At 41.0% G+C, this 22,742-nt stretch overlaps 3 protein-coding genes and 1 pseudogene across 8 annotated transcripts in view; 2 read left to right on the forward strand and 2 right to left on the reverse strand.

The window, feature by feature from the left end:
- The window catches only part of Supt6h (SPT6 homolog, histone chaperone and transcription elongation factor), a 33,807-nt gene extending 25,242 nt beyond the window's left edge, over window positions 1-8,565 (reverse strand). Inside the window, exons 1-4 of one of the 5 annotated variants that reach the window (XM_003469725.4) lie at window positions 8,406-8,563; window positions 3,701-3,771; window positions 3,176-3,271; window positions 289-430 (exon numbers count right to left, since the gene is read on the reverse strand). In XM_003469725.4, the coding sequence (XP_003469773.1) occupies window positions 289-397 (109 nt within the window). In that variant the 5' untranslated portion in view covers window positions 398-430; window positions 3,176-3,271; window positions 3,701-3,771; window positions 8,406-8,563. Of the gene's footprint in view, window positions 1-288; window positions 431-1,575; window positions 1,598-3,175; window positions 3,272-3,700; window positions 3,772-8,405 lie in introns of those variants that run through there. The other 4 variants (XM_013152148.2, XM_013152149.2, XM_013152150.2 and 1 more) reach the window with 4 other exon arrangements.
- Window positions 8,566-8,814: 249 nt separating this feature from the next.
- Window positions 8,815-17,563, forward strand: Sdf2 (stromal cell derived factor 2). Its single transcript, XM_003469726.5, has 3 exons — window positions 8,815-9,029; window positions 13,208-13,404; window positions 16,746-17,563. Exons 1-3 carry the CDS (start codon window positions 8,879-8,881, stop codon window positions 17,031-17,033), a joined length of 636 nt encoding a protein of 211 aa, XP_003469774.1. The 5' UTR covers window positions 8,815-8,878; the 3' UTR covers window positions 17,034-17,563.
- On the reverse strand, window positions 14,212-15,234 carry LOC106027623 (Y-box-binding protein 1-like; annotated as a pseudogene).
- Window positions 17,564-22,174: 4,611 nt separating the features above from the next.
- Bltp2 (bridge-like lipid transfer protein family member 2) overlaps window positions 22,175-22,742 on the forward strand; it is a 37,164-nt gene continuing 36,596 nt past the window's right edge. For both annotated transcript variants that reach the window (XM_013152119.3, XM_013152120.3), the window contains exon 1: window positions 22,175-22,342. In XM_013152119.3, coding sequence (XP_013007573.2) covers window positions 22,275-22,342 — 68 coding nt within the window. In that variant the 5' untranslated portion in view covers window positions 22,175-22,274. The remainder of the gene's footprint in view (window positions 22,343-22,742) is intronic.

Genomic DNA, 22,742 nt, shown 5'->3' on the forward strand with positions numbered 1-22,742 from the left:
AAGGCCAAAAGCAAGAGGCATTAGTGTGAATTTACTCATTGGTTAATGTCTGCTCCTTCTCACTAATGTAAACACTCCAATACCTGGGTTTTTGTATTAAGCGACAGTGCCTCTTAAAGAGCAGACAGATGCTCTTAAGCATTTTCTAAGATGACTGAAAGTGCTCAAGCTGGAACCTCATGTGTGAGAACTTCTGTGCTCAGCCTGAGTCTTTTATCAGTAAGAATCCCCTATCCAAAGCTTAGCAACGATGGGGAGAAGCTTGAGGTTGGGGCCTCCCCTCCTCACCATCATCCTCTTCTTCCACAAATTTCTTGGTGACTCGGGGCACCACCTCGCCTTCATCATTGTATTCTTCCTCTGACTCTTCAGCTTCGCTTTCTACAAAATCAGACATTGCTGCGGCTTCTCACAGCCTGCCTGAAAATGACTAGGGAAGGGAGGGAAGTAGGGAGAAGAAATGAGACGTGATTTTACTGAGGGTTCTTACACCTTCCCATAAAAAGCCTTTAAGCCATTTTCCCTAGTCCTGCCTACTCAGTCATTTCCACTTGGGGAGAAGAAAGTAGGAAGCAGAAGGACTGGAGTATATTCTAGTTTCAGTGATAAAACACTTGTTTACTATGCACAAGGCCGTGGGTTCAAGTCTCTGGACCCCTTCCCTCATGGTTCTATTCTCTATCCTCTTCCATTTCCCATTCTTTCCAGTGCAGTTTTCTCATGTGTACTTCAAAAAACAAAAACAACAACAAAAAAACCTCTTATACTGGATTTGTACAGATATCACTTCCTTTACTCAAAGACTTTTGCCTTACTATTTGGAGATAGAAATGGGCAGATGAGGAAAGAAATTAATGCAGGGATGATTATATAATCTTGCCTGAGTCCATGAGTGCTGGGATTACAGGTGTGCACCACCACACCTGGAAGCAGTGGAGAACTCTTATGAAGTTTGCTGAGTCTTGTGTAGGACTTTAACAGCACATATCACACAAGCCAGAGCACCAAGAGCTCATGCTGGAACCCAGAAGCTGGCTGCTGATAAACTCAGCACTATTCCTTACCCTGTCCTGTACGATGGTTTTCTTTTTTGGGTACCAGGAATTGAATTCAGGGCCTTGTGCTCGCCAGGCAGGCACTAAGCCACTGAGGTACATCTCCAGCCCTCAAACAATGGTTTATGCTATGTGTCCCTTTTCTCTATCTTAGACTAAAAACTTGTAGAAGACGGAGATCATATCTAATTAAAAGACTAGTATGAACCATGAAAACATAAACAGCAGTGTAAGAGATATTATATGACTCTACTGCAAAAGCTGTCTCCCTATAAGTGTTCTGTACAAGTCAGGAACTATTATGTGTTCATTAAATAAATCTTCAATTTAGTGGCTTTTATCTCCCCCAAAACTACCCTTACTTATATCAACCAATATAATAATCAATTAAGACTAGCTGAGCTCAAGAAAACAAAACTGGAAGCATTGCGCTCTGATGGAAAAGGAAATCAATGTTCAATTGTAGGCTGAGATCTCAGGTGCCATTTTATTGAGTGCCTCCCACAAACTGAGTGCCTACCTGCTAGGAGCTGGAGATGAAGAGCAGGATTATCTGCTCTGAAGGAGGTAACTGTCTAATAAAGAGGAAGATATTAAAACAAATAAGGAGCATAAAAATAGTTTTATGACAGATATATAGAGAAGACACTAGAACTAAAAAAGAAACCTAGAAATTAACAGCATATAAACAAAACTCAACCAAAAGTAATATAGGTCTCTTCTTGGAATTTATTGCAAGTGCCAGAATACTTCATAAATATCCAATAAATTCCCACACTGCCATATGCATACTTCTCTATCCATTCAAAGAAGGAAAAGATAGATTCAGAGGTAAAAACTCCTGTGCAAAGCAACAAAACTATCAACAGGAGAGATATATCTTGACTCCACAGTCATACTTTGTATCAGTAATTTTCAAAATGCTTTCCAAGAACCACTTCTTTTCTTTCCTGAGTATGCAGTGGATTCTCCAGAGGTTTTATGATACATGGTAACACAACAGACTGAATACAGAAAGAGACAGGAGAATCCACCTGTATTTTATTTTATTTGGTACCAGGGATCGAACTTAGGACCTTGTGCTTGCCAGGCAGGCGCTTACACGACTGAGCTAAATCTCCAGCCACCTGTATTTTATTAAGACAGACATTAAAAAGTTTTGCTGCCAGGCCTGATGGTACATACCTGTAATGAGGCCAGCCTGAACTAATAGTGAGACCCTGTCTCAAAAAAACAGCAACAAAAAAGAAACTTGGAAAATACCAATATAACTCATAAAGCAAAATATTTTGTAATCCTAAGTTTTTATTTGTTTATTTATTTATTTATTTAAGACAAGCTTGTCTCACTACGTAGTTCAGGCTGGCCTTGAACTCACAGTGATCCTCCTGCCTCAGCTTCCCAAGTACTGAGATCAAAGTTGTGGATCACCATGTCCTGCTTTAAATAATTCCTAAAGAATATAAAATCATCAGACATGGTGGGGCATGCCTCTAATGGCATCACTATGGTATGAGGAGACACAATGATTCTACATTCAAATCTAGCCTGGGAAACTTAGCGAGACCTTGTTTCAAAATAAAAAAATAAAGCCAGCCTGTAATCCTAGCACTCAAGAGGCTAAGGCAGGAGGATTCTCCAGGAGTTCAAGGCCAACATGGAATACATAGTAAGACTCTCTTCCAAAAACAAAAGTAAATAAAAGGACAGGAACTATAGCTCAGTGAGACAGCTCTATCTTCAATCCTCAGTACAGCAAAGAAGAGAATAAAGAAAAAAAAGCATAAAGGGGTCCCAAGACCAAAAAGTTTGAGAACCATTATAAAGGCCCAGCATGGCTGTGACAGATGTTCTCAAAATCTATCCTGTTAAAGTCATGTAAGCTGAGTACACCCAAAAGTGAAATGTCTTAAGCTCCTGCCAATTAAAATATGGAGCTCTAATTTTAATTTTTGTTTCCCCTCAGCCTTAATTAAAAACAGATTTGATTAGAGCAGCCTCCACACAATATGCTTTAATTAGGCTATCAGACCCACAAACTTAGTCTTACAAGCCCTCACCATCTTCAAATTAAATGACATGCCCCCAGCCTGCTTGCCGGAGAGAAACACAAAGCCTACCTGAAGAAACAACAGCTTTCCTCTGTCCTGGGAGCAGCTGGTGCTCTGGGCTGTACTCGGCTTGGGAAGACAGCTGTGTTCCCTCATTCCCATCGCCTAGGTTAGCAATAAAGCACAAGCTGTGCTATAGCTGGGGAATGCCTCCAATGTAGCTCAATGCCAAGACATCCAATTAAAAGGGCTGTGCCAGAAGCAATTCTGACTTGTTGCAACCTGCAGGAGCTATATGTGGAGTATGTTGCAGCACTGTAGCCTAAGGGTCCCAAGCAGCAACTACTCCAGAACAGAGATAATAATTATTTGTTTACAGATGATCATTATTAGTACAGGGTACCTGCGATGAGCCTGATATAGTTTGAATTTCGCATTTAATACTTACACTCTTCAAACTTTACTCATATTCAGATTATAAGTTAAATATGCCACTGGCCTAGAACTATAAGGGAAATGGGATGCTGAAGGGAGGTTTCTCCTGGCAGAAGCATAGCTGCAGTATAAGATGAGACTCAAAAGAGTGGTGGTTACCATGACATTTTCTGGAAGAGCAATGGAGCTGGGATCAGATTGCCACAGGGGAGGCCCTCAGTAGTTTCTTCCTTTGAAAAAGAAATTGAAGGAGCCAATTAAAAGAAGACCAGAGTGAAAAGAGATCTACGCTATTAATTCCCTCTACTTTGTGGCTTCCAGCCACATAAATTAATCTTTTTTTTTTTAAGGTCAAGCTCTGTGCTGGGCCTCGGGTATACAGCAATGAATAAAATATGCTTTCCACCTTTGTGGAGTTCACCAATCTATCTCAAAAAACAAAAAAAAAGGTAAACACATGACATGACAAAAACATGACTGGATCTGGGGGTGTATGGCTGACTGAAGGAGTATTTGTCTACTACGTAAAAGACCCTGGGTTCAATCCCCAGACTGCAAAAGTAAAACAACACATTTCATAATTAGTGTTGTATTAAGTTGCATACTCTATGAAGACGAGAGTAACATGAAAACAGAGATTGTGGAGTATGTCAGAAAAGATGATGTGTTATTGAGGAGTTAAGAATGGGGACTAGAAAAAGGGAACAGTGAGCAAAACCTAAGGCTTAAAAGGACTGGTTGGTTGAGGAACAGCCTTAGAAGTCTGTTGTGAGCTTAAACTGTAAGTCATTTCACATTTTACATTGTGTGAACAAGGCAATAGGCCCATTTCGAAGCTAATCTAATTTGAAATTTAAAAACCTGAGAAAGTTTAGTAAATAAAAATTTCAGAATTTACCTTTTTTAAAATCTGAGATTCAGAACTATTATGAAAAAGACTAACTATACTAAATACAAAATTAAAATACAGAAAAGGGTAGTACTATTGTTTTCACATGCATGTTGTGTTTATTGCTAAAAAATCTCAGGTTTTTGGCTTTTTTGGGGGGGCAGGTTGGAGCATTAAGGAGCAATATAGGGGTATTCTACCATCGAGCTACATCCTTAGATTTTTTTCATTATTTTTGAGACAGGATCTCCCTCTGTTGCTCAGGTTGGCCTTGAACTTGCAACTCTCCTACCTCAGCCTCCCCAGGAGCTGGAGTTTCAGATGGGCACCATTGTACCCAGCTTAGAATCTTTTCAATGAAGAGCATACTCTTTACTCAATAATGGTTTTTAATATAATTAACTTAAAAATACTATTTATCCTTTTTCTTTCCTGACTTCCTTGGGGGAACAAAAAAAGGACAAAAGAAGAGCAGAAATAATAGACTTATGTAACCAGAATCAGAACCCTTGCAACATGGGGAGGAACATTATTGAGTCTTGAGTTTCACATATACTGGAGAAGACACACTTCTTGCTCTAATGCAGGGGTCTCTACAGAAAGCCTTATCTGTCATTATAACACAAAACTATACACAGACCATGTGTATATTAAAACCTGAGAAACAAATGAAGTAGTCAAATTTGGCCTAGTCTGGTGATTTATATGCGGGAGTTCAAGTCTTTTTTTTTTGTCTTTTTCCTTTTTATTGGTACCAGGGATCGAACTCACGACTGCCTGCTTGCAAGGCAGGCACTTATGCCGCTGAGCTAAATCCCCAGCCCCAGAGTTCAAGTCTTTAAAGAACTGAAGATGAGAGTTCCACAGAGGCAGGCATGGTAGAATGCTCATATACTCCTCCCAGCATTCTGGGAGACTAAGGCAGAAGGATTGCAAAGTTGAGCCGGGCCCGGGCAATTGAGCAAGTTAGCAAAATCTTGTCTCAAAAGAAAAAAAAAAAAAAAGGTGAAGAGGAGGAGCTGATTTTTTCTAGAGGCAGTGGCATCAACAGAGGGCTGATCTGGGCAGAGGGAGAATGGTTGGTGAGTCAGAGGTAAAGGCATAAAGACCTTTGTAGGTTAAACTAAAGATTTGGACTCTATCCTAAAAGTGCCAGGAAGCTACTGCAGGGTATTGAACAGAGAACTGATTTATTGTACTTAGTAATTCAACAAATACTAATTTAATGAATATCTATCATATGCTAGAAATGTATAAGTAAAGGTCCCCACTCTGTTCAAGACAAGGATTCCTGTATCCTTACAGAGGAGACAAAACATAAACAAGTCAACCTTGCTGTAATTACTAAGGAAAATAAAATATCTCTGAGATGGTAAATTTAGGTAGACTGAGATGTCGAGAACAGATTAAAAAAACAAACAAACAAACAAACAAAAAAAACGAGCATGCAAAGCCGAGGCAGAGGATCCAGGAGAAAAAATGGGCAAGAACTTGGCATATCGTCAGTGATGCTCTAGAATCAATGTAATTACAGTAGACGCAGTGAAGATAGACGAATAAGAGAGAAGTGAGGGTCTGTTAAAGATGGCATGAAAGCTAAGGAAAGCACTTGAGTTTTCAGTAGGAAAATGATATAACTTGACAAGATTCTGCTACATGGAAAATAGGCTGGAGGAGGATATAAGTGGAAACAAGGAAAACTAGGAGAGCATTTTGATCATTCATGCAAAAGATAATGGTGGCTCAGAATACAGTGGTAGCCATGAAGATGAAAAACAGATTTGAAATATCTTGGAGGTAAAAGTTACAGGACTTGTATAGAATTTATATGATTCTTAGAAGTCTGGTTTTGGTAACCAGGCAGATGCCAAGTACCACTTAGCGAGATGGAGAACAACAGGTTTGGAATGATGAGAAAACCAAAATTTTCTTTTGATTATGTTAGCTTTGGGGTACCTAAGACAGTCTAATTAAATAGGCAGCCTGAGATATAATTCTGAAACCAAGGTGACTAGATCACTTAAAGGAAGCACGATTCCCTAAGGGACTCAAGATTAAATCCTGAGAAAAACCTAGTTTACTTTCTTTTCCTTTTTAAGACAATAGGTAGAGAGGACAGGAGGCTAGCAGAGAAGACTGAAAAGCAACAGCCAGATAAATGGAGAAAATCTGAGCATAATGTCAGTGAAACCAGGAGTGCAGTTTCAAGAAAGGAGTAATTGTGTCATACAGTCTAGGAAGCTAAAAACAAAGTATCCACTGGATCTGGCACATAGAAATCACTGATGACCTTGACAAGAGTAATTCCAATGGATTGGTCAGAGAGAGGACTCTGGAATAATCTGAACAACGAGTAAAAGGTAAGAAAATCGAATTGGCACAGTTGGAAATCTGGTTATGAAATTTAAAAATTAGGATGGTAAGTGGAGAAGCACATAAGGGATCCTAGAAAACAATTTGTCTGCTGACAGGAACAGTGTATGTCTATTCCTGTTGTTTGTTACAGTACTGGGGATTGAATTCAGGGCCCTGTGCATGCTAGACAAGTGCTCTACCACAAAGCTACATCCTCAGCCCTGCGAACACACTTTTATAGATTCATGGATTGGTTGTGCTGGGAAATAAGAGAAGAGGAAAACAAACGTTATGCACTGTATAGACAATGGCTACCATTTACTGAAATCAAGAACATAAAAGCAAGGGCAAACTAATTTTCCTCCAAAGGCCATAATATTTCTATAATAAGCAAGCTTTCTTTTTTGTGGTTTCCTCTGCAGGGAAAGATACAAAATATGACCCAGTCTCTGTAAGCTGTATCACTTTCTGGAGTGATTAATCTCTTAAAACTTCTTAGTGATGACACCATGTTAACCTAATCTAGTAGCCACGTAAGCCAAATGAATAAAACTCGGTTTGTACTAGTGCAATGAACGTGAAATTCTCAAGTTAATAGGACAGCAGTCATGATTTTGCAATTAAAACACTTAAGATTTAGGCCAGGCATGGTGACGTGTACCTATCTCAGCTACTGGAAGGTCAAGCTCAGGAGTCTGAGAGAAGCCTAGGTAACCTCAACTCAAAAACCAAACAATTCTGAAGACTAAAAATTAGTAACTTGCAGTGGAATTACACTTTTTTCCTGAAGAAATGAGTCAAATTCAATATTGTTCACATTGTAACATAATAATTTAATACTCCCTTGCTCCTTGTGATATTACATTTAATTTTCATGAAAATGTTTTTAAAAGCTTAAGCCTCCCGTGAAAGGGAAAGTAACATCTGTGCTTGTGACAACCCAGGGAAATTAATTGCTCTGGCTAGCTCAAGAGAGTGCTAGCAGAAAAACACAAATACAGTAAGAAGGCAAAGTTTAGACTTAGTCCACACTGATATTTATGGTGGGTGTTTGGAAAAATGTTTGAAAAACTGAATCTATAGAAAATGGAGGGGCTTCAGGTACTTCTACAAGCCGTCTGAACTTCAGAAAGAGATGAAGGTTACAACTATCTCCAAAAAGTTCTACTTTTCAACAATATTGTAAGCGCTATAATGTAGCATGGCTCCCTAGCCTGATAACTGAGTTGCATGAAGCCAGGCAGGATTCACAACCCCAAAACAAATAATTCGATCACCTGATCGCAGGTCAGAAGCCCTAGATCCTTTCCATTCCCAGTCCTTTCGCGTGGCCCACTTTTCAAAAAGCTCCGAAAGACAGAATCCCACGAAGCCTGTTCATTCAACAGACCACCCAATTTACAGGTTTCAAGTGCTACTGTGTTAGGAAAAGCCTTGAGACTAAGAGCAACTACCCTGCGTTTCTTCCTCCTCCCCGCTCATAAGAGTAGAAAAGGCCTGGGGGCCCCCTTCTTCCCGCAGACGGCTCCCTACTGCCTCTTCCCTTATGGGACCAGGCCCTAGGAGCCCGATCTCCCACCTGACCCAAACGAGAAACACACTCTCCAGTCTGAACTCTACCTGCTTGCGGCCCGCCGCTTCTCTGGTGCGCAAAACCCCAACTGAGGAAAATGGAGTCGTCGAACCGAGACTGGGAAAGGATAGTACAGACCCACCGCACGGCCCCTCCGCCGCGATCGCCGCCACTGCTGCGTCAACGTGCTACGTCACTTCCGGCTCCCTGTCACTGGGAGTGGGCGGGCCACTGCTTGCTTTCTTTTATTTGGTTCTCTTGGACGTTTTAGTCCAGAGAATGCGGAAGCCCCAAGAAAGCGATTTAGGAAAGCAGCTGTCACACAGACCTCGAAACACAGAGAGGGACTCGAAGACAACCTGGTTCAGAGGGTCCCCCTCAGGCCGCTCTAGCCAGAGGAACCATAAAGATCAGATAAGGTCTTCTTCACTTCCTCTTTTCGGTAGTTCTGCATCAGCTTCCGGTTCCGGGGAGGGGCTAAATTTTCTTCGAAGATTAAGGTGTTTGAGGTCCCGCTAGGATGGCTGTCGTACCTCTGTTGTTGTTCGGGGGTTTATGGAACGCTGTGGGAGCATCCAATCTGGCTGTCGTTACTTGCGGTTCTGTGCTGAAGCTACTCAACACGCGCCATAATGTCCGACTTCACTCACACGACGTGCGCTATGGGTCAGGTACTGTTGGGTACCGGGTTTGAGTGAGCTGGAAAGGCCTAGTAGACTCTGGAGGGGGCGGGATCTTGAAAGGGTAGGGGTTCCCTGGGAAGGTTTCTGAGGTTCACAACATGTGAGGTGGAGAACTAAGCAACTTAGTCGTAATACCTGCTTCTATACGATGAGATACCTGCCACGTATGTTGCATCTGTACTTTCCCCCAATTTTAAACATTTCAACGCGATAAATAGTACTGTTACTCTGATTCCCTACAGATAAGGAAACTAAGAGAAAGTAAATGGCCTATTTAAATTCTTATAAACTAGTGAATGACAGACAGGATTGGATTCAAAACTTTCAGGGGCCGGGGATTTAGCTCAGCAGCATAAACAGGTCGCGGGTTCAATCCCCGGTACCAAAAAACCCTTACTTTCAGTTTTTCTGGGCTGTCTCCATTCAGTGTGGAAGGGACAGACATACAGAAATTTACAGTAAGGGCTGTATCCCTGAAGTCTCAAACTCCAAGACCCTATCTTTTATTACAACCCTCAGTTTTCCAACTCTCACACTTTATATATTCTTTTAGCGCCTATCTTTTGGCTCCTTTTTACTCAGCCTTAACTTTCTTATAAGAAACTTAAAGCAGTAGCAGACATTGCAGAGGAAACTGACTTTTATTACATAATAAATAATTTGTGGCACATGCCAATAGTCCCAGCACATGGGAGACTTGAGTTGCAAGTTCGAGACTACCCTGGGCTGTGAAGTGAGCTCAAAGCCATCCTGAACTGCATAGTGAAACCTTGTCTCAAAATAATTGATTTGTGGCTCCATTCATTCAGCATAGATTTAATGAACATCTTGTTCTAGATATAGATGACAGTGAATCTCGCAAATTACAAGGAAGAAAGTAAAAAAGACAAAAGAGAAAAAAGTTTAAAGGCTGGGGAGTTAGCTCAGTGGTAAATTTCAAAGCTCTGGGTTACATCTCTATTGCTGAAAAGAAAAACAAGAACAGCTAGCGAGATGTGAGGCGCATCTAAGATAACTTGGATGATGCTATTAGCTGAGAGAAGTCCTCTCAAGCAGGCTGGACTATTATAGTTCATGATCCAGGGTGGGGAACCTGTTTGACCGGTTAAATTAAGAAAGGAGCTGAGGGGAGCTGGAGATTTAGCTCAGTGGCATAAATACCTGCCTTGCAAGCAGGCAGTCATGAGTTCGATCCCCAGTACAAAAAAAAAATAGTTTCTCACTATGCAGTCCAGACTGGCTTTGAAATTGCTACCTAGCCTAGACTAGTCTGAAACTCATGATTCTGCTACCTCAGTCTTTGCATATTAGCATCTGCCACCAGGCTTAGCATATTTTGTTACATCTTTTCTAAAGAAAAGGCAAAGAACAGAAAAAAAAGGCAAATTAACAGCCTTTTACTTCTAGTTACCGCCTCACAGTTCTCTCAGTCCTCACAGCCCTGCTAACTAAATTTTATTCTACATTTCATTTTTCACCTTTTTTATCCCATCTCAATCCTTATACCTTGCAACTACCAAGTTCTGTTTCTATTTCCATCAATAATTTTTAGGCACTTGTTGAGACTCAGTACTCAGTACAACGTTTGTATTTTCCACTAGTACTGCCTGTACTTCAAATTGACACAGAATTTACTGTAACTTTCAGATTGAGGAAGTTCATCCTGAGCAATTTCATCAACTCTCATCACACCACAAACCATCTGCCCAATGCTGTATATCTAACTCTATCTCAGGTTCAGCACTGATTCCCCTTTTGAGCTCCAACAGAATTCGAAACCTACTTTCTTATCTCCATTCTAATTCAGTACATTCAAACTAGAAAACTGGATCAAATTTAAAAATAAGCCTAAAATATAGTGACTGTCACTTGAATAGTTGCTAGGAGAATTAAGACATCGTAATGAGCACAACTCAGCTCCTTTCTTTTTATTTTTTATTTTTTTTGTCTTTTTCTTTTTTTATCGGTACCAGGGATCGAACTCATGATTGCCTGCTTGCAAGGCAGGCGCTTATGCCACTGAGCTAAATCTCCAACCCCCCTCTGCTCCTTTCTTAATTTAACCGGTCAAACAGGTTCCCCACCCTGGATCATGAACTATAGTCCAGCCTGCTTGAGAGGACTTCTCTCAGCTAATAGCATCATCCAAGTTATCTTAGATGCGCCTCACATCTCGCTAGCTGTTCTTGTTTTTCTTTTCAGCAATAGAGATGTAACCCAGAGCTTTGAAATTTACCACTGAGCTAACTCCCCAGCCTTTAAACTTTTTTCTCTTTTGTCTTTTTTACTTTCTTCCTTGTAATTTGCGAGATTCACTGTCATCTATATCTAGAATAAGATGTTCATTAAATCTATGCTGAATGAATGGAGCCACAAATCAATTATTTTGAGACAAGGTTTCACTATGCAGTTCAGGATGGCTTTGAGCTCACTTCTCCCAGTGGGAGAAGCAGTATAGAGGAACTCTGATAGTTTGTTTCTTTCACCCATGTAGCTAGTACCTACAATTGTAAAATGTTACATGGTGAAAAGGAAGTTCTTTAAAAAGTTTTGATCAGTAGAGCCCAAGAAGTCAAAGGAGAAAGGAACAGGTGAGAGTATTTAAGGAAGTTATCTGGGAATACTATATGTGGTATGAATGAGAGGTCTAGGGAAAAGTATTTCTGGAGTTTATGAGAGAGTAACTGGTTTGTGGGAGAGTAACTTGACAGAAAATAGGCAGGAAGAAGAAAAGTAACCTTTGTGGAATATAAGTGGGGAATAGTGTTAGTTCCAGTTATCCTTGGTAGAACTGCATAGTATTCATCCTTTCTAACATTCTAATGTAAAATGGAGATACTAATGTAAAATGCATTCTAATGTAAAATGGGGATAATAATGCTTAACTTAGAGAACAGATGCATGTGTTAAATAACATGTGAGCAGAAAACTTGGTTAGTGCCAGAGTGAATGCTTAATATGTATTAGCTATGAATCATATGTATGTCTATAGATACATATGTGTATACATGTATATACACACATATGTATATGTATATATATATATTTGTTGGAGACAAGGTCTCACAGTGTAGCACAGGCTGGCATTGAACTTGCAGTGATCCTCCTACTTCAGCCTCCCAAGTGCTGGGATTACAGGCATATGCTATCATGCCTGGCTACCATGTAGCTACATATTTAGCCCAATTTTTTTTTTTTTTTTGGCACCGGAGATCAAACTCATGACCTTGCACTTGCCAGGCAGATACTTACGCTGCTGAGCTAAATCCCCAGCCCTTTAGTCCAGTATTTTATCCTGAAGCTTTGCACCAGTTAAGGAAGGAGCCACCAAATTTAGATGACTTAAAGAGTGTTTTGCTGCTACTGCTGCTGCTACTGTTGTTTTTGGTACTGAGGATTTAACTCAAGGCCTTCGCACTGAACTATATATCCCCAGTCTGCCTGCCCACCCACCCACTGTGCAGTTGCTCTTTCTTTCTTTTTCGCTTGCTATTTTGAAACAGCGTCTTAATAGTTGCCAGATTGCTTGGATTGGGCTTAAATTTTTGATCCTCCTGTCTCAGTCTCTCAGAGTGTTGGGATTATAGGTGTGTGCTGCCAAGCTTGGTTAAATATTTTATAATACTGTACATTGATTCGTGGGCTATTTATAGGAGTTTGGGAGTTGTATTGGCTGCTTGGTGAAAGTTGATGGCATAAAGTTGTCTTACTTTAATTGTGAAATATTAAAAAAAATTTATTGTAATATATAGTAGACATTGAGGGGCTGGGGATTTAGCTCAGCTGCATAAACGCCTGCTTCGCAAGCGCATGGTCGTGAGTTCGATCCCCGGGACTGATTTAAAAAAAGAAAAAAGACATTGAACAATATTACAAACATAACAAAATTATGTGCTTAAGTATCTGACATATACTAATTTATGTATTTATATATCTAGTGCTCTTTGGAGCTGGCATAGTCTTAATATAACATCATTATAATTAAAACTATGGTGTATGAACACATTTAGTATTTTACATAAGTATTTTAATGTTGTAGAAGGAAAAAGTATTACCAAGTATTGCTTCTTCCCCATCCTTGCACATCAATTTGTAAGACACAGAGCACGTAGGTCAGGTTGTGCTCACTTGCTTTTCTTTTCTTTTTTTTTCTTTTTTAACTGCAGGCAGTGGGCAGCAGTCAGTGACAGGTGTAACCTCTGTGGATGACAGCAATAGTTATTGGAGGATTCGGGGGAAGACTGCCACAGTGTGTGAAAGAGGAACCCCTGTCAAATGTGGCCAGCCCATTCGGCTGACACATGTCAACACTGGTCGGAACCTCCATAGTCACCATTTTACTTCGCCTCTTTCCGGAAACCAGGTGAGGTGGTATCTAATGGATCACTGCGTTACTCAATTGGCTTGTTATTTGATCTCTGGGTTCTTAACCCTCTCTACTCTTTTTCTCTCTTTCTCTTTTCTTTCTTTTCTGGTGGTAGCAACTGAAACCAGGGCCTTGAGCTGAGTACATGCTCCAACATCAGTAAACTCCAACACCAGTAAACTCCATGGGTACTTGAACTTTCGGAGGATATAGACCCCTTGGTGTCTTCTTTCTCCTATCCCCTACTCTAAAACTGTTTTCCCATTAACACCTTACATTAGCAGAGTAAATTTGGTATAGCTAAAGAAGCAATATTGACTATGTGTGTGTGTGTGTGTGTGTGTATAAGCTAAAGTCCATAATTTATTCTGGAGTTCCTCTTTATTTTTCTTTTTTTTTATTATTTAAGACCTTTATTAACAGTTGCTTGCAGTTTGTTGACATTTTTTGAAAAAATCAAGTTGTAAACTTTTATTACAAATTAAAAATGAAGTTCTTAAAAATCTTAACTTGACCAGATATGAAACAATTTAAAAACCTTTAAAGATGTATTGAGAAAAACCAGGCTTTTTTAAAAAACACGTTTGTCATTACCAAAAAGAGACATCTTTAGATAAAAATAATAAGACCCCCATACTGCATAGATAATGCAGATAGTTCTAGTTATCTGGTCAACAGGCAAAAAGCAAACACTTAAGGTCTTCAGTTCCAATCTTTTGTTCATTTCTTATTGCTGGAATTTCCTATTTGATTCTTTTTGCTGGATGACTACACCAGATGATGATAAAGATGTTAAGCCGGCTTTTACTCAGCCCGGCACTGCTCAGCCTCGGGAGCTGACGAATTCTCATTTGGTGGATTGGCTGCTTTTGTCTCTTTGCCATCTTGTGGTTTAGGGTTTTCTGGGCATCTGCATCGGTAATTGAAGTTGAGGTGGCTGCTGACCTTGGGTCTCATCTCCTTGGTTTTCCTTATCTTCTTCATTGCCGTCCTCTCTAGGCTGTCTTTGGTGAGGAGGGCCCCTGCGTAATCCTGATCTATAGCCTCGATACATATTTTGTCTCATTTGTCTACCCTGTTCTCCTGCACCCTGTTTGTCAGCACCCTCCATCACTTCTCCTTGCACAGGAGGGTTGAAATACTGTGGTCCACACCCATAGGGTCTCCGCATGTAGTAAGGTGGGAACCTTCGTCTGCAGTAGGGCTGGCGTTGCTGGGCCTGGCCTTCGGAGTGCTCTCTGATCCCTCATTCTTTTCCCCACTCTCACTATTTTGGTAATTCTGCTAGTAATTGCATGGAGGACCCCTACGACGTGGATAGCGTCTATAATGGTTACAGTCTGCCGCATATTTACTGCCTTGAACTGGAACTTCACCAGGGCCTGTAACATTTGCTGCCTTCGCACCCTTTTCTCCTTCAACAACCTCAAACTCCACAGTCTCTCCATCTCCTACACTGTGAAGGTACTTTCTGGGGTTATTTTTCTTTATGGAAGTCTGGTGTACAAATACATCTTCCTTAGTGTCATTTCTGTCGATGAAATCATATCCGTTTCTTACATTGAACCATTTTACTGTTCACAAAACCTTCGTTGTGATGAGTTTCTTGTCCCCTCCGGTAGGCGCTGCCAATGTGAGGCCACCCGGGCCATTGCCGGGCTTGGTATCAGCAGCACTGAGGGCTGCTGGGTCTTGGCCTCGCTGCTCATGGTTGCGGTGATGGGACTGGGCCTGCCTGCGGCAGCTGCAACCTCTGCTGGGGTGGCCAGAAGCGACGGTTCCCCTTATTTTTCACCTAATGTTCTTTTTCTGTCCCAGGTACTGCATTACATTTAGTTATCTCATTAGACTTCCATTGGTTATGATAGTAGGAGGATTGCTAGGCAAGTGTATGGTGGATGCTTTTCTTTCGCAATCTGTCTCATATTTTTCTTATGATGAGAGTGTGTTTATAAAGATATTTAGGAAGAAAACTGCAGAGGCAAAGAGCTGTTTTCATCATGTCCTATCAAGTGTCCATCTATCTACATGATTTGTGTTTGCTGTTGACCATGATTACATGACTAATGATACAACAAATTTACACTGCCAACGTGAGATGTTAATGGCAAAACTGTTTTCGAGTAGGGGATAGGAGGAAGAAGACACTAAGGGGTCTATGTCCCCTGAAAGTTTAGCTGGTTGGGGGCAGGTGGGGTAGCAGAGGGACATTGCAGAGGAGAAACAGTCCATGGCAAGGAAAGGTAGGCAGAAGATAGTAAGAAGCAAGTACCTTATATTGTATGTAAACTACCAGGATCAGGGTAATGCCAAACCAGTCAGCAGATTTTTTTTTGCAGAATGATGTTAAAAACAAGATTTAGGTTCTAAGTGAACTTACTGATTATCGATACTTGGGTGTTATTTCTTTTAGGTCCTCTTCTGACAGAGCAAAGAAATGTTTGTGTGTGTACAAATCCATATATATGTATAAATATATATGCATATATCTCTCTTAAGTATTGGTTTGTGTAGTATAGTCATCTGTATATCGAGTTAAAATAGGTTGTTTTTTTGAAACAGGGTCTTGTTGTGTAATCCACACTGGTCTTGAACTCAGAATCCAGTCTAGGCTGGCCTTGATCTTGAAATTATCCTTCTCCCTCAGCCTCCCAAGTGTTAGGATTACAAAGATGTGCCACCTTGGCCAGTTTTAAAATGGGTTCTGAGCCAAGCATGGTGGCATATGCTTGTAAGCCCAGCACTTAGGAGGCTGAAGCAGGAGGATTGTTGCAAGTTTGAGACCAGCATGGGCTACAAAGTGAGTTAAAGGCCAGCTTGAACCACAAAGTAAGACCCTATCTCAAAAAAAAAAGTTACAGCTATAAAGTAGCAGGTTTTCAGTTCTTTGTAAATATTTGGCTTTAAGGAGAAGGAGATTTAGATGAGCAGTGGAATATAGAGAATCTGCTATATTTTGTTTAATTAGTATTTACTATATTGCCATCATTTTGTAGGGGACAAGAATGAAGGCTCAAAGGATTTACATAGGAAGGAATCAAGCTGAGATTCAAGATCTGCTTGAATCTAGAGCCCAGTGTTTTTCCAACTTTCTTACTAGGTCGCTTGAAAACTAGGGAATTGGGGGCTGGGGATTTAGCTCAGCTTTAGCTCCCAGCTTCTCTTTCTTCCCATTGCTTTGCTAACACCCCCCTCCCCCATACCAGGGATCGAACTCACAACTGCCTGCTTGCAGGGCAGGTGCTTATGCCGCTGAGCTAAATCCCCAGCCCCTGCTTTGCTTACTTTTAAGCCTGGGTATCAGCTATGCTAATGTTGCTACCTTCTATGTTTTCCAGGAAGTGAGTGCTTTTGGTGAGGAAGGTGAAGGTGATTATCTAGATGACTGGACAGTGCTCTGTAATGGGCCTTATTGGGTGAGAGATGGTGAGGTGAGGTTTAAACATTCTTTCACCGAAGTACTGCTGTCTGTCACGGGAGAACAATATGGTCGACCCATCAGTGGACAAAAAGAAGTACATGGCATGGCTCAGCCAAGCCAAAACAACTATTGGAAAGCCATGGAAGGCATCTTCATGAAGCCCAGTGAGTTGTTGAAGGCAGAAGCCCACCATGCAGAGCTATGAATCCAGAGGTGCCAAGCCATGTCATTATACAGTATTCATTGACATCTGTTGCTGCTTCACCCACGGATCCTTGCCACACATCACTTGGGCAGTGGCTATGCCCCCATGGAGATGAAGATGCACAATCAAAAGCAATGGCTGTGTTTGGAAGCTGCAGCCCTTCACCTTGGAATTGGTTGTTCTCCCAGACTTGAGTCAGCTCTGAGTAGAGGACTTGCTGGTAAAGCACAGATGCTTTCTATTCATATTGATATAAGAAGCTATGAAAATTTCTTCCTACTAGGAGATTTTTTCTCCTCAGGTGCTTGGCATCATGGAGTTTTTTGTTACAATTTTTTTTCCCAGTATATATTACCAGTATATAACGACAGCATTTATTGTAGGGAGTTGATACATGTACATAATACATCTTAAGTCTTCTTACATTCCCTTCCCCTCGCCTCTTTCTGTTTTTTGGTATAGATTGTTAATGTGTGTGAATTCCCTTCTATTTTTCTTTCTCTAAAATGATAAAAATTTATTGTCAGTTACTGTATTGTAATTTATTAATAGCTGTTTCATGATCTACTTAATCCTCAAGTCCTAAAACTTTGGAGATGCTGGAAACCTTCATCGTGGGCCATTTTAGGGGGTTTACTTACATTCAAACCTTTTCTTTTTGTCTCTTCATTTCCTCCCAGGCACCTCATTAAATTTTTGAGTAAGTATGACTGATGACCCTCAAAAAATATAGCATAATGAGTAGCTAATGAAGTATTCTAGTCTGGATCTGGTGCTGCACATGAGAAAAAGGGGTAGAGGTAAAAGAAGAACCAACATTAATTAACTGCTGAATGCTAGGCATCATGTTGTAGCTGTCACGTCATTTAATCTTCATGGAAATTATAGGACAGACATTAGTTTTACCAATACAGAACAGAACAGTTAAGTATTGCCTGTATTTCTTTCTTATTTATTTTTTTTGGTGGAGGGCATGGGCATTTGGATGGGGAAGTGGACTGAATTCTTAAAACTGGTAAATAGGATGCTAGCTGTGTCTTTTTCCATTATGCTACAATTTTTGTATTTAGCTCTTGGAAGATAGCATCTTTTTTGATTGATAGGATAGGGATATCTTGTTTTGAAAGGTTATGGGAAAGGTTTTTTTTTTTTTTTTTTTTTTGGTCTTCTGCCTCATTTTCTTCTTTTTGTGCCACTTATTTCCAGAAAACTTGAACCTATTTAATTTTTTTCTCTTGTAGTATTAAGTATTGAACCTTGAGCTATATCCGCAGCTCTTTTTAAAATTTTTAATTTTGAGACAGGAGTTTGCTGAAGTCATCAAGTTGGGCTTGAATTTAGATTCTTCTCTCAGTTTCCTAGACTGCAGTGATTAAAGGGCTGTACCACCATGTTTAGCTTTCTTCTGTGTCCTCCAAGCATGGTAGTAGAGAACAGAGATAGTTGCCATCTGCTAGAATTTCAGTGACTAGCAGGTTCTTGTTGTTGATTTTGTTTTTGGTGACAAGGTCTCACTATGTATTGTAGTTTAGATTGCCCTTGAACTCACTATGTAACAGGCTGGCCTTACACTCTCAATGAGCCACCTGCCTCAGCCCCTCAAGTGCTGGAATTATAGGTATTTGCCCCTATACCTAGCTAGCAAGGTTTTTTTATTTTTAAAACTTTTGGGTTTTTCTTTTTTCTATTTATTTTAAGATGTTAGTGTTGAACATTTAGAGACACCAGACATGGTGCATGACATTGAGACTTGTTTTCTTTTGGGGGGGACCTGGGAATCAAACTCAGGACTTTGTTATTGCCAGGCAGGCACTGTGCTCTGAACTCTTATCTCCAGCTCCAGCTTTCTTTTATGACTTACAGTCTCAGTAAACTCTGGCTATGAATTAATAGAGTTCCATCTCTGCTTTTATCTCTCTTCCCTATCCCACTTCAATTGTTTTTACTTAAATTTAATTAATTATTATTATTTTTTGGTAGTGGAGATTGAACTCACGATCTTGTGCTTGCCAGGCATGTGCTTGTGCTGCTGAGCTAAATCCCCCGGCTCTTTTTGTAAAATTATAGAATGAAAAAAATAAAAATGATGATGCAGAATTTCAAAACAATAAAAGGACATTAACAATAGTTAATATATTGTATATTGTTATCTTCAGAGTAGTTCAGATTACAAAATATAAGCATGAAAAAATGATCAATGAAAGCACAAACTTATTTTTGATGAAATAACTTATTAGTATAGTTATCTATCTTGTATATATCTATAATATTTTCCCTCTTTTCTTTTTTCATATCCCAGTTGTTATTTCCTTTTTTTGTCTTTTTGAAACAGGGTCTAACTATGCAGTTCAGGCTGGTCTTGGGCTCACTTCGTAGCCCAGGCTGGTTTCAAATTTGCAAATGATCTGCCTGCCTCAGCCTCCCGAATTGTGGGATTCAGGAGTGTACCACCATGTCCTGTTGTTCTTTTTTTTTTTTTTTTTTTTTTTCTGTCTTTTTCCCTTTTTATTGGTACCAGGGATCGAACTCACGACTGCCTGCTTCAAGGCGGGCGCTTATGCCGCTGAGCTAAATCCCCAGCCCCTGTCCTGTTGTTCTTTCCTTTTGAGCAATTTCTTTTCCTTTCCCTTTCACAATATCTATTGTGCATTTGGATCTTAGTTACTCTTTCAGTTTTTCAAACTAGGGAGACAATATGATATTTATACATTTGAAACCGATTTATTCCACACTGTTTTGATTCCTTGGGAATCAGTATTGTCAATAAAATAACAATATTTCTGGCTCTGAGATTGCTAGTAGGGGTCATGCAGTCTAGGGAGAAGGACGAAAGTGATAGGTATCTTAGCTAAATTTTAAAAAAAAAAGGTGAAACAGGATGAAGGAAGAGTATGGAGATGGGTTCCAAGACACTGACCTGCAGTTTCTGGACCTTCCCTGAGCATTCAGGGAACATACACTGATGAAAGCTACTAATTTTAAAGAGTAACAGAAATAATGATGTTTGGAAGGTAAGTATGACCTTGAAACAATAGCGGTGGCCCTGGAAGATACGGGAAATAAGTGATTCAGGGGCTAGATAAGTAAACTAGTTGGAAGAGTAAAAGCAACTTTGAGTAACATGCTGGTGAAAGGGTGTTACTTGCTTGTGTTTTATCTGATCGAATCACAAAGAAGCTCTGAGAAATCTTGAAGGATATTTATGGAGACTAGGAGTCTAGAACAGAGTTCTCCATAATACTGACTTTTGAAAGTCTTAAGGTTTCTTTAGTATTAGTAAGCTATACTTTAGAATCAGTAAATTATTCGGTATTAGTAAATCATTCAGATAGTGACACACAAACTGGGCTTGGTAGCTCACACCTGTAATCTCAGCACTCTTGGAGGCTGAGGCTGAGGTATGAGAATCACAATTCAGTCCCAACCCAGGCAAGTCAGGGACTTAGGGAGACCTTGTCTTAAAAAAAAAAAAAAAAAAAAAAAAAAAAAGTTCCAGGATGTAGCTCAGTAGCTGCAATTCAAAAAAAAAAAAAAATTTAGTTTTTAAATAGGGTTCCCCTAAGTCATTGAATTGTGGCTTAGGCTGGGCTCAAATTTGGCATTACTCTGGCCCGAGCCAGGTAGAGTGCTGGGGTTACAGGCTTGTGCCAGCAGGCCCATCTAACAAAGCTATTGATTGACTCATAACATCATGGTAATTCTAAGGGACCTTTGTCCAGTTCATTTTACAGAGAAGGAAGTAGATAAAATTAACCATGCCCCGAGTTGACCTTCAGGTTTATTTAATGTAGAGTAATTGTTTTGCTTCCCAGATAAACTTGTTGAAGGACAAGAACAGTATTCACTACTGTAGTATTTACACTTCCGGGCCCAGTTCGTGCTACAAACATTGAAGAAACAAGTTTTTCCAGTAGTGTCTGGAAAGGTCTACACAATAGGTTAGTAAATATAAATTGGCCAGATCCGTATTCAGGCAGTAAATGAGTTAAAACCTCACGATTTCTCTTGTGGGTGGAATGAGATGGAATTGCTGATGTCTTTCAGTTGTCTCTTGGCTTCCTCATTTTCTTTTTTTTTTCAATTTTTTTATTTAAAAAAATAAAAAATAGAATAATACAGAATTCAAAAAAATTAATAAAATCACTAGTTGGTACATTATACATTGTCATCTTAACAGTAGTTGTTAAAGTTACAAAATCAAATCAAAAAGTGGCTAGACACTTAAAAATTGACAGTGCAAAGCCTTCTGTTCAATGATCTAACAGAAATTTAGTAATATGCTCATCTATCTTACTATATATAGTGTTATATTCTTTAGACTACTTTCCTTTCCTTTCACTTTTACAATATACTTTTTGGATCCCATCCAGTCAGTTATTACTATTTTTTACACTAGAGAGACAATGTGGTATTTTCTAATGTGAATCTTATTTCACTAATGGGGATATTCTCAAGTTGCCTTCATTGACCTATAAAGGCCTCAAGATCATCCTTTTTTATAGCGGAATGGTATCCTTTCAATCCTCCTGGGTATTTTCCCAGAAAAATTGAAAAGGTCATGTCACAGTGATACATGTGCACCCATGTTTATAGCAGCACAATTCGTGATAGCTCAATCTTGGAAACAACCAAAATGCCCATCAACCGCAGAGTGCATGGCTTCCCCATTTTCAAGAAAGACTCTTTGAAGAATATGGAAGTACTATTACTTCTGAACCAGGGGTATAGTAAGTTGGACGGATTTCTCGGTCTAGTCCCTGAGGGGCCAGATTGACTCTTTAGCTGTCTTAGAAAATGTGTCTTGAAAGTGGAACCCTAAGGCTGACGTGGGCCAGGCAGGTCATCGCCAACCCAAGGAGCAGACTGGGACTCTGAGCCCCAGCACCGAGACACTGCCAGGCGCGCCCAGGGCGGGCCTCTGGCAGCTAGTTCACGGTCCGCCCCGCCTCGCCTCTGCCTGGCGGCTTCCTCCGCAGCCACTCCCTCACTTCGTGCACGCACTCAGTCGTCCGGGCCGGCTCTCGGGCGCGGGGCGGGGCGCGGGAGAGAGACTGCTGGCTGGCTGGTTGGCGGGCTGCGGGGGGCGGGGCGCGCGCGCGCACCAACGCTTCTCGGCTCAGCATTGGCTCAGCATTGGCTCTGCGCGCGCGGCTGGTCGGCCCGCGGCAGTGCTGCGCGGTTCCGGCGTCGAGGCCCGGCATGGCGGGGGCCGGGGCCAGGCCGGGCCGGACCCGGACCTAAATGCCTCTGTTCCTTTCTGCGCTGTTGGTCTTGCTGCTGGTTGCGCTTAGCGCCCTCTTTCTAGGCCGGTGAGGGGCTTCTACCCGCAGCGGTTGGGGGAGGGGAGGAACAGGCTGAGACTGAGGAGGGGGCGCGCACTCAGGGCGCAGGAGGCGACCGGGGTTGAATCGAGGACGGGGCGCGCGGGCGGAGCTGCAGGAGTGAGGCACGAATGGGGGAATGCCGAGGTTCCGAATTGGATAGGTATGTGGAGGAAGGGGCCTTGTGCATTGGTCTCCCACGCGCCTCTGATGTCTCCTTAATTGAGCGCAAAGGGTTCCTGCAGTCTTGCTCTGAGAACGCGGTTAGGAGGACTGGCCGACCCAGGAGAGCTGCTTTTGAGCTGGCCGATGACGCCTCGCAGTGCTTTCCCGCGGACACCTGTCTGCGGGGTGAAGGCAGAGACAGACCCCTGGAAAGGATGTGATG

This window comes from Cavia porcellus, unplaced genomic scaffold (assembly GCF_034190915.1).
Source record: "Cavia porcellus strain 051 isolate PalLab524CR breed Dunkin Hartley unplaced genomic scaffold, mCavPor4.1 scaffold_6, whole genome shotgun sequence".
NCBI classification, from domain to species: domain Eukaryota; kingdom Metazoa; phylum Chordata; class Mammalia; order Rodentia; family Caviidae; genus Cavia; species Cavia porcellus.

What these genes read in the sequence shown, in the direction of transcription:
- Sdf2 (XM_003469726.5), top strand. Translation starts at nt 8,879, where the DNA reads ATGGCTGTCGTACCTCTGTTGTTGTTCGGGGGTTTATGGAACGCTGTG. An exon ending in CGACGTGCGCTATGGGTCAG is followed by an intron (nt 9,030 to 13,207) that starts GTACTGTTGGGT and finishes TTTTAACTGCAG; the next exon opens with GCAGTGGGCAGCAGTCAGTG. An exon ending in CGCCTCTTTCCGGAAACCAG is followed by an intron (nt 13,405 to 16,745) that starts GTGAGGTGGTAT and finishes TATGTTTTCCAG; the next exon opens with GAAGTGAGTGCTTTTGGTGA.